Source organism: Leucopleurus acutus, assembly GCF_964270905.1.
Source record: "Leucopleurus acutus genome assembly, chromosome: 2".
NCBI lineage: Eukaryota > Metazoa > Chordata > Mammalia > Artiodactyla > Delphinidae > Leucopleurus > Leucopleurus acutus.
In genome coordinates this window covers 102,875,819-102,887,695 of record NC_139143.1, presented here as the reverse complement: position 1 = coordinate 102,887,695, position 11,877 = coordinate 102,875,819, and the positions used below count along the sequence as shown (strand labels likewise).

The window sequence follows — 11,877 nt, the reverse complement described above, 5'->3', positions numbered from 1 at the left end:
ATTTCTGAAGGATAATATTCTTTTTCAAAAGTGTAAAACTATTCTAACCTGGATGGTCAAGAAACAAAACTGAAAGCCTTTTCTGCAATAGAGAGTAATTTAAAACCTTTTTAAGAAAGAGAATGACCAATCCAGGTAGACAAGACTTGAGTTTATTTATATGATTCATATCTCCCTTCTTGAAAGGACATTTACAAACTTGATTTCAAAAATAAAAGAACTTCTGAATGACAAATGTTCACGTTTTAATTTCAATATTACAGGTATGTTCTTTTGTGATAAATTATCAGTTGAAAATGTTCCAGTGAAATCTGCTATCAATTAACTTAACACTTCATATAAGAAATAATAAAACATTTATTTTCAAGTCTTACATATATTACTTAAAATAGATACAAAGTTCAGTGTGTAATTTTAAAATTTCACTGCTATTTCAAGCTACCTGAAAGAAAATGCCTTAGTGGAAAAAAATGTTTTGATTGTTTTTACTAAGTATGACTTTTAAAACAAGCACTGTTAGTAACAGTCCACCCATATGTTATTTAGCAATTAGGTAGGTCAAATAATGCATGATATTATCTTGAAAGAAAAGAAATAATAGTTGTTGGGCAGGTGCAGGTAAAATAATATTTGGAGACTATTATAATATGCAACTTAGAATCAAATTCAAGAAATTGATTAAAAATATAACATTGAACAAATTCATAAATAATTGTTTAGTTTCCATCTTTTAATATTAACCTCACTGGTTGAAGCACAATAAGATAAGGTAGCAAAAAAACTATACATCTGATTGATTGCTTGATGGAGGCATCAATTTGTTAAAACAGCTTCTCATACATATTTTCCTGTCCAAAAATATAAACTTGCTTATTTTCCACATATACAAGTATCCTGTGAAATCCTGGACTCTGAAAAGAAAAAGGTTGAGGTATACCATTGAATAAAGCATTAAAATGTATGATGTTTTTGGCTGAAATTCAGCAAAATTACGAACAGTAGAGAAGAGTTGATCGGAGTGTGCTTCCAAAAGTCTTCCAGGTTTTGCCCTCTGAGAAATTTGTTGGCGACATCAAATAATTGAACTCTTCAACATCAATATATACAAAGGCATTTTATTATTCATCAAAGAAAGGGAATTAGAGTCATCAGAAATTGCAACTTTATTTTTTCATGATACATGTATTTATTGCCATCATAGTTCTGCAGTTGTCATAAAATTAGAGTCAGATGGAATTCAGAGACACATGCAAGTTTTGGAAATGGACACATAGATAACAGTATAGAACTGTACATAAAATAATTACAATTTATTAAACACACTGTTTTAGCACATCCTTGATGGATGGGAATGAGCACCATGTCTTTTATGAATATATATTTTTCTCTTTTTTTTTTCTACAGCACCAAAGAAATCCAAATAGGAAAAGAAGAGATGAAAATTGGGAATCAAGAATAAGGCCTGTTTCCATCTTAGCCACACTATCTTATATTTTTATGATTTTCAAAGCTTTTTTCATGTGATTCTGCTCCCACAAGGGCATTGATATTTCCTAATTGGTACATATATACGTAGCAAGTTATTTTCTACACCATTCTTATTCAAAACTTGCATGTGGCATAAAATGGGTTGGTGGCACCAAGGTATATTTTCTGTTGATTTCATATGTTCTTTGTCCTAATCTTAGCCAAGAAAACAAACAGGACCAACTTCAAATCCAAACTTCTGATTCTGATCACCAAAGTCATTGATCATTACATCAACGATAGGTACTTGGTCAATTTTGGGTGTATTGATTTCAATCACAGTCTTTTCATAGCCTTTTCTGGACTGTAAAGTTAAGCAGAAATAAAAAGTTATACAATCATTTTATATTTTTAAGATATGTTATTTTTTCTTAAGCTTCTGAGTGGACATAAGAAGGTAAGAAAGAAGAGAGTGGAAAACAAATTTGCCATTATCTTTGTAGTAATTAACTCTTCTTGTTATCACTGATGTCATATGTAGTTTTAAGTTTTGAAAGTTGACCGTATTTAATACTTAGCCATAATTACCCAAGATAATGCTCTAATATACTGCACAGTTGGAGAGAATCTTACTGAACTGAAAAATACATTTTAACATGAAAACTGATATTGGTACTGGGTTATACCCTTACATAAATAATATATCCTTACCATTATTATAATAATTCTATATGTATATATACACACACATAAATATATATGTATATATACACACAGACAAATTTGCTAAGAAAAATTTGAACGCAGTATAGGAATTATAATGCAAGAAGTCTAAAGCTGAAGCATTTCTATTGCTATGTATTAATTTTATGAATAATTATCAATACATTATATTGGGAAATCCTAAACGCTTTCTCCTTTTACATGCATTATGGTCTCTTCTTTGATCTATGTGTAACCTACTCACTTTATTTGTAATTGTGACTTCTCTTCACTCATCAGCTAAGACAATAAGCTTTTTAGGATGCTCTATTGGTCATTTGCTCTTACGAAATTACCATATATGTGAGAAAGACAGTCCCAGAGGATAAAAATAGCAAAATGCTAATAACGGACTAAATTGTTGTAACATAGTACCAATAAGCATGCCCCTATAAGCAAAATACAGAGGTAAGAATTATCTATGGTATAAACAGTATAATGATGATTCCTTTATCTGTCATGTTAGAGTCATGAATTAAGGAGGCAAATGAAATAAGGCTCTTGATTTTTTTCTTTTTTTTTTTCATTTCAGGAGTATCTAGCTGTAATAGTATTCAAATATCAGGAATAATTCCATAAAAATAACATACAATCCGAGACTACCTTCTGTTATGACTTTTAAAATGTGTCTATATGTATGTTTCAGAGATTCTGTGTCTCTGTGTGTGTTTGTGCGTGAATATTAGTGGTCTCTAATATACTGTACTTTAATATGTCAGCGTTAAGCATCAAATCTTAATAACAATTGACATCCACTTCATGACAGAAATCTGACTTAGGGCCAAAGTGTAATGGTTACACACTGCTTCTCACCTCTGTGAAAGAAGGCAAGCAGAGATTATACTCACCGCACAGCCATCATATAAGGCTTTGATGTAAGGGTTGTTGTCATAGGACATCTCCTCATCATTCGATCCCAGGAACCGAAGTGCTTTGTCATAGCTTCCTGATGACACATCGTACCAAGCTGCTGACTGATGACAGCTGTAGGTGAAATTTTGCCGAGCAGAAGCAGTCAGCAGTTTCAGGAATGTCATTTGCACCATATTAATGGAATTGCCTTCCACATCTAAATATGAAAGCTGGGAATAAGAGAATAAAGAGACACATAAAGACTCTTTCACTCTTTTCTGTTGTAAAAGAATAAAATCACTGTCAACAGTGAACTGTGATCCCAGAAGCATGTGGATGCATCAATAGACCCATTTTCACTTAATGAAAGAAAGTATGCATTGAGAGTCAGAAGACCCAGATATAGGACTTTATGAAATCAGGATGTACTCCCACCTTAGGTACTGTCAGCAATACTTATTTTGGAAAAAAATCACTTTACTTCTATATACACTTCAGTTTCCTAATCAGTCAGTAAGTATTACAAAAAATGCCTTTGTTTCCAAGAAATCTATCATTATATTTGTGTAACTTTTTTTTCGTCTGTTTTATTTTTGTTGTTGTTTGTTTGCTTTTGCAGTACACGGGCCTCTCACTGTTGTGGCCTCTCCCATTGCAGAGCACAGGCTCCAGACGCGCAGGCCCAGCGGCCATGGCTCACGGGCCCAGCCGCTCCTCGGCATGTGGGATCTTCCCAGACCGGGGCACGAACCCGTGTCCCCTGCATCGGCAGGCGGACTCTCAACCACTGTGCCACCAGGGAAGCCCTATTTGTGTAACTTTTTAAATAATAGAGTGGTAATATAGTAAAAATGAAAACTGAGGAATCTCAGTGCAATGCAAAGGTTAACTATTTTTATGTTGTTTGATTTCACCTATTTTCCTAATGTATCTACTTGACAAATTTTTCAACATGTTCTTGAATTTTTCATTTTGGCGGCACAGTCTTCAAAGAGATTTTTGGTCTTCTAATTTTCAGCACAGACCTGCTTGTTTGTCTGTTCTCAGATGATGTACTTATATTCATCATTGTATCACCAGCACCAAGCATATTGCCCAAGACACGCAAGTGAATATTTGTTGTTCAGGAAATACTTATTTTGTATTTAGAGCAGGAAAACAGTCTTAACTGCAAATTATTAAGAACTCATTTGTCAAGCTCATAATTTGTTTTATTGTATATAAATAAACTATCTGGGATCAGCTGAAACATAAACCTATATTTAAAAAAAAATTAAGAAATTCGCCCAGATTATAGATTCACTCAATATAAAGGCAGTTATCTGTGACTTTCCTCCTTTTTGTTGATTCTACTTAATTCTTACTGATTAACAGTTCAGATGATGAGGATCCTTGAGAGGTTGGAGAAAAAAAAAAACAACAACAACTGGGAAATCCACTCTAAGGAAAACAAAACAAAACAGCAAAAAGTAAAACCACACACAGAGTTCTATCTGTGCATGTATCTTTATCTCATACAAAGATACAAATGTAACATGGATATTTAATATGTGACTGGAAGACTGAACTAGACAGTTACGTCAAGTGGAGAACTTCACTAATATGAGTAGGTTCTTATAGGATAATAACTATGTAAATAGTCATCAATGGAAAAGAATACCTTTTTTAAAGAATGTTAAGCTATTGAATAATTATCTGAATAACTGAAAAACATTCATTTAAATACATTATAATTAACATTTTAAACACATATATATTTTTAAACAGCTTTTAAATGCAAATTTAGTTTTGGCATCCAATTTTAAAATCTCTATAAAATGATTGATCACGAACTGGTAATTGTATGGAAATATTTAAGTAACCTTGTGCTACAATACATAAAAGGTCAGGTCAGTCAGCTAACTTTATTTCCAGATGTAACTATCGGAAAAAACATTTCACATTCCAAAAGTTCTTACTGAAATTGCAAACAAATAATAAATTAGTTTTCAAGTATAGCGGAAGTGAAATAGGGTCAGAGATACTAAATAGACATTATATTTTCTATATCTGATATTTCTAACATAATCCATTTTTATGATATCTATCTCAGGTACTTAGGGAAATGCATACTTTATTTGATCTTAATATTTTAGTAAATTTAATATATTTCCATTTATTTTGATACAAAAATTTTAGACTTCTCTCTAAAATACCAAAGTGGTCTAAGAGGGAGGTGGGAGGAATTGGGAGATTGGAATTGACATATATACACTACTGATACTATGTATACAATAGTTAACTATGAGAACCTACTGTATAGCACAGGGAACTCAACTCAATGCTCTGTGGTGACCCAAATGGGAAGGAAATCCAAAAAAAGAGGGGATATATGTATACGTATAGCTGATTCACTTTGCTGTACAGTAGAAACTGACACAACATTGTAAAGCAGCTATACTCCAATAAAAATTTAAGAAAACAAAAAAACGGCCAAAAAAACACAAAGTGGTCTAAGATTTAGATAGAGCAAACTAGGGAATACATGGAATCCTGCTTTGTATAATTTAGACGTTCACAGTAAGGGTCTAGAGATTATATAATTTGAACTTGTACTATGTAAGAGCTTCAAAATAAACCACTTCATGCTGAGGTAATAACATACCAGTTTTCCTCTCTTAAATTCACTAAACCAGCTTCTTGGTTTCTCCTTTGGCCATGATGAAATTCTTACCTGTTGCAAAGGAACAGGAAAATTAGAAAGTAGGTTAAAATTATGAACAGTATTGTTTATGTATATATCAGTAATTTTCAGTAAGACTAGGATGTTAAAGAGTTTTTAAAGTGGTCTATCCTGGATTATACAAAATAAGGTAAAAAGCAAAACTTGAGATAGATGTTGTGAATTCCAATTTAGTGAAGACTGAGTCATTTTTTTTCCTGTTTTCTTTAATTGCTCAAAAAGAAGGGGGTGGGAAATAACTTGGTAAGGGCATACTAAGGGTTGGCTGTAGGGCACATGGGTGGAACTCTTAGGTAACCCCTTGCAAAGGAAACCCTCACAATGCCAGTTGGCATCTGCCATCAAGGCAGATACCTTGAGTATTTCACAGCCAAGGGAGGCATCCTGAAGCATCCAGCTAGTAACTCAGGGCGGGATGCTATGGAAAAGTCATTGACAGGAAGCAAACCCATTATTCCCTGCTGGAGAAAATGTTTAGAATCTTTTATAGATCTGAATTTATTGTTTTGCTTTACAAAGATCAGCAAAAAATAAAGGTATATAAGCCTCACTAGGTATATAGGCCTCACTATAGGGAATTTGAGTAATCCTGTAAGGGGAGGCATTTCCATTTTCCCACATTTCTTTGTGGGTTAGAGGAGCTTTATTCTGCTTCCCCAAATGCAAAGTGTGGTTGGGAAACAGAAATTGCTTTGTCTCCTGCCCCATCCTTCACTTACAAACTAAATGTCTCTCCTAAAGAGATTACACACTTAAAGCTACTTTGTCTTAAGGAGTTTCCGTGCCTCTGCATGCCTACGCCACTTCCTAAGAAGAATGTGATTTACTAAAACAATACAAATAACGTCAAAATTTCCCACCTATAAAATGTTTGGAGAATGTAATTATGCTAGTGAAAAATCTTTCCTTATATTAATAATTTGCCTGTAACTTTAAAGATAGAGCTCACATGTATTAATATTGCTAGGTGAAAATCAAGGAATGTGTTTGAAGAGACTAAACATTTAAAATGTACAGAAGTGCAGAGAATACTCTTATTTTATGTGAAAGAATCGTTCTTTATAAAATTGTGTATTTTGAGCATAATATACAGCTGTGAGTTCTACCACGTGGTAATTGGAAAGAATACTATGCATGCACTAAAATCTGAGAATCAGCTGTGCTGTGTCATGGAAAGCCATAGAATTTTAGAGAGCAAACAGGTGCATAAAGAATACATCTGGGTAAAAAATAAGAAAAGAAGTATTTGTCAACTCTGTCACTTTGGTGTCTTATTCATATTTATGCAAATGAAATGCTCTAATTACCCTGTAAGAAAAGCAGATAAATGAAAATATGACAGTATAATTTTCCTGCTTAGTTCAATATTGCAAAAACATGGCAGGAACTGTCAACAGTCACCACCAAAACAGATTGGTACTTACGCCCTCTGACTTTCTGTCTGGATAAATGCAAGTCTCACCACCAGATGTGAAATTACAGTAAACTTTGAAGGAATCTCCTGAGCAGCCTTGGTTAGGATCAATCCAATATTCACCTGGAAGTAGGAAAAAATACGTCATACAAATACATTTATACCCAAAACTGAATATATTATATACCAAATTTTATTAGAGAAATAAGAAAAAATGAATATTCATTCATCTTTTTCCACATGAACCACTTTTATGTTTTTGGTCATATTGAGGTACATGTTTGAATACTTAAAGAGCAACCCTTTGTCTTTGCCAAATGCTCCCATACGCTCTGCCTGGAACATCCTTTTTTTTTAATCTTAGCATGCCTATTACTTTTAGGTTTCAGCTTAAATGCCACCTCCTCAAATATTAACATTCTCTTATCCATGTGTAATAAATTGCAAGTACATTAGGATGAGATATACCTGACTCTAAATACCATATGTATTATTTACTACTTAAGTAATCTGAGTATAATAATCAATATATTTTTCCTTGATTTATTTATCTGTAATGATGGAGGTGAGAGTATCCACTTAGCCTCAAGTATCATAATTTTGCATTACTTTACAGGAAAAACTTCATGCAGTAAGTGTACTCCCCCTTTGAATGGGCTCCTAAGAAGAAAGTCTATTTTATATATTTAAATGCAGTTTGCTATTAATTCTATTATCTAAATGGTACAGAACAAATTTTATCATGTGAATGACCATGACGGTTAATTTGGTGTTAGGTGAGTAAAGATGGTAAGTAGTGGGGCTGACAAAATGTTATCCCTTAAGTAACAGACAATTGAGCTTTTATTAAACAAGAATTATCAGGATACAGACTTGATATACATGTGATGATTACTTTGCTTTCCTCTTACCATTTTTCATGCTGCCACTTCATTTCAAATATTAATTTGAATTATGTCAATCCACTGATTGTGAACTTTGAACAACTTAAAAGCTCCAACTGCTTAGCTTAGTACTGGAACTCCTGAAAATCTAATGCCAGTTTGCTTTTTGAAATAAATTCTTTAACAAAAAATTTACACTTTTTCTGATCGCGCCACTTATAAGTTCACATCTGGAACAAATTGAAATTCACAGGAAAAATTTATAAAAGAAAATAAAAATCATCAAAGATTTTACTAACTGGAATAGCCTTTCTTAATCTTTGATATTTCTTAGGGTTTTAAAGAATATATAATTTTGAATTATATGGTAAGCATTATTTCTATCTTGTCTTATTCAGTCAACATTGTTACTAAATATTCTTTCAAATAACATATACTTAATTACTAAGATACCTTTATGGCTTCATGACATTTCAGCTTGCAAAAGATTTCATAGGAACCCTCTAATTTTGGAGAGCAGAGGAAATCTGTATCTGTCATAATTTGCTATTATAAATATTTATGGTTTACCTGTCTCCATCATTACACAATAGTAGCCCGAGGGCATTATTCTTTATATTTATCTGTGAATCTCTGCATGAATAACAGTGCCTGGCACCAATAAGTTAATAAATAAACATTTAATTGTAATTAATTAAAATTTAATTAATTAAAGAATTAATAAAGTTAGTTAATATATGGAAAACACAGGGAACTGTAGTCCATAGTGAGCTTTCCATCCCCAAAATTTACAAAATTTTTTTCTTGACTGCTCAGGTTCTAATTAATCACACGTTGTTTTATATTGTCAGTACAGGCTGTCATCTTTTACATTTGATTTTCAGTCACATATGTATGACTATATTAGCTAGATCAGAAGTTTGGGTCATTCTCCTTATAACTCACTGAATTAATGTGAAACTAAATGTATCTTTTCAAATAAATATATTATAAATTTGAATACATTTGATAGCAGTTTGTAAAGCACCCTTAATAATTAACTGTGTTTTCCTTTTAACGGGCTGTGCTTAAGATAGGAGATTTTTTCTTTCTTTTTTTTTTTTTTCCGGTACGTGGGCCTCTCACTGTTGTGGCCACTCCCATTGCGGAGCACAGCCTGACGCGCAGGCTCAGCAGCCATGGCTCACGGGCCTAGCTGCTCCGCGGAATGTGGGATCTTCCCGGACCGGGGCAAGAACCCTTGTCCCCTGCACCGGCAGGCGGTCTCTCAACCACTGCGCCACCAGGGAAGCCCAAGATAGGAGATTTTAAGACATTCTTTGTCATAAAAAATGTCTCTTCCTGAATTGCGTGAAACTTTTCTATCTATACTGAGTTATTTAGATCTCAGTTACAACATTCATTATATGATCGATAGTGGGAAATAATGTAGTCCCACAAGTAAACAGAGTGGCAAAGTATTTCCACATAAAGTGGGAGATTTAAAATCAGATATAGATCTGCCTTTTGTTAGTTTAGTATTGTGTGAGTTAGTCACTTAACTTAGGGTACTTGGAACTCTTTCCTTCTCAGAATAGGTATGTAAAAGTTTTGTCAAATAATAGGTATAGAAAATTATCCTGATTATTATTACAAATAAATTGTTCACAGTCGTTCTGGTATTCGTGGATCAGTGAAATAAATTTTTGCCTCAAACTATCCTAATTCTTAAATATTCTGTTCAAATCATTGCTAAACTGATAGGTCACATATGATTCAGTTATGCTATTTAATCATTAATGCAAAGTAAGTTAGGATATAGGATATAAATATAGTAGCATGCACATATGTGTACACACATCAAACCCATTCTGTGATGGTTATTACAAGGCAAATTACATTTGTTTTATCTATAATCATCCAAGATGAACTTGTCATAATTTAATGAAACCTTGCTTAACAAGACAAAGATTTTCCAGAGCAGACCTTGTTTTAACAGTGTAAATGACTTTTTCTGTCTACAAGATTGGAATTAATAATTGTTCACTCTCGTTTTATTTAGAGACTATATTAAACATTTAACTAGAATTAATGAGCTGACAATGCACCTTGGTAACTTAGAGGCTCAGTGCATTTGCTTGGTCATGCATTATTAACATACCATCTGGGAAGTCAGGATGGCTGAGTTGCAGATCTTTGCAAGTTCGGGCTGGGTTGGTCTGTGTACCCATTGGAAACTTCATATGCTCAATGTCTTGTTTCAAGGAATTGAGGGAACCAAATATTTCCTCCATTCCATCAGTGTAATCCAGAATATTATCACCTGCATCTGATTGGATGCTTTCTGTATGTCTTCTTGTTTTTTTGGGTGACAAGATTGGTAAAGGCTGTATGACTTCACCCGGTGGACCCTGTAAAAGAGATGGATGTGCATGTAACTGTTTCCTAAGGTAAAATATTCTGCAGATATTAGTTATTACTGTTGTTATTGTTATAAGAACTTATAGTTTGTTTAACTTTTCACTGTTTTCCCTATTTTCGATGTTTTCTCTAATTGCTAGAATACACGTATTATGTACATATATCTGTTTATATATAAACTTTGTGAATTCTTTTAAAAAGAATCTAGTGGAGATATTGAGGTAGGCACAAAATTCAGATGATTTCTGGACCTTTTTATATACATGTAACATAGCACAGATTTGTATGTACATATGTTATATCCATTACTTTCTCATATATTAATTAGTCCTTATTTACATGTCCTATCTCTGCAACTAGATTTTAATCTCTGAAGCTTAAAACAATAATTTAAAGTTCTTGTGCTATATAATGAGTTGTCTATTGTGCTTGAAAATAATTCATATCATGTTTAAAAATACACATTAGCTGGTTCCAAACATCTATAACTTTATAAATAAACAAAATTAAAAGAAGTGCAGTCAGACTTGAATTTATATATGTGTTTTTTTTAAGAGTAGAACTACACCAAATAGTTAATCCGTATTGTTATGGATTGAACTGTGTCCCACAAAAATTCATACGTGGAAGTCCTAAGCCGCAGTAACTCAGAGGAAGACCTTATTTAGAAATGAGGTGGCTGTAGATATAATTAATAAAGTGAAATGAGGGCCTAAGGGTGGGTCCTCTTCCAATACGACACGTATCCTTCTAAAATAAAAAAATCTGGGCACAGAGACACACATAGACAGAAGACCATGTGAGGAGACACAAGGAGAAGAGAGCCATCTACAAGCCAAGGAGAGAAGTCTCAAACAGATGTTTACCCCACACCCCTCAGAAGAAACCAATGCAGCTGACACTTTGATCTAAGACTTCTGGCTTCTAGAACTATTATATAATACATTTCTATTATTTGAGCCATGTAGTTTGTGGTACTTTGTTATTGCCATCCCAGCAAACTAATACACATATAACTTGGAAACAAGTTCAAGAAGGAAGCCTCAAATTTTTTCACATGGATCTAACAGGCTTGTGTGAAGCCTGGAAAATGTCAGTGCTAAAAAAGTGGTAACTATTACCATTGCTTTTATTATTATCATTATATGCAGTAGGAAAAAAATGTCAAGCATCTGAACTTTTGTTTTTATTCCTAGTCGGGTATTAATGTATCTTTGTGGCATACAACCAGTTGCTTTCATGAAAATGTGACATGAAAAATATATGATTTTCTTGAAAAACTAATAAAGGCAAGATTATTACAATAGTTAAGGTATCTTTACATTCAAAGAGTGAAGCCAATTAAAAGACAAGTGTTGGCATGTAGATCTGAGTAC

The 11,877-nt window shown here is 33.1% G+C and overlaps 1 protein-coding gene across 4 annotated transcripts in view; it reads right to left on the bottom strand.

Moving 5' to 3' along the window:
• Positions 1-1,684: 1,684 nt before the first annotated feature.
• Positions 1,685-11,877, bottom strand: part of COL11A1 (collagen type XI alpha 1 chain) — a gene marked incomplete at both ends in the record, with an annotated part of 195,096 nt that continues 184,903 nt past the window's right edge. For all 4 annotated transcript variants that reach the window (XM_082832567.1, XM_082832570.1, XM_082832568.1 and 1 more), the window contains 5 exons: positions 1,685-1,831; positions 3,078-3,311; positions 5,726-5,794; positions 7,228-7,340; positions 10,242-10,491. In XM_082832567.1, coding sequence (XP_082688693.1) covers positions 1,685-1,831; positions 3,078-3,311; positions 5,726-5,794; positions 7,228-7,340; positions 10,242-10,491 — 813 coding nt within the window. The remainder of the gene's footprint in view (positions 1,832-3,077; positions 3,312-5,725; positions 5,795-7,227; positions 7,341-10,241; positions 10,492-11,877) is intronic.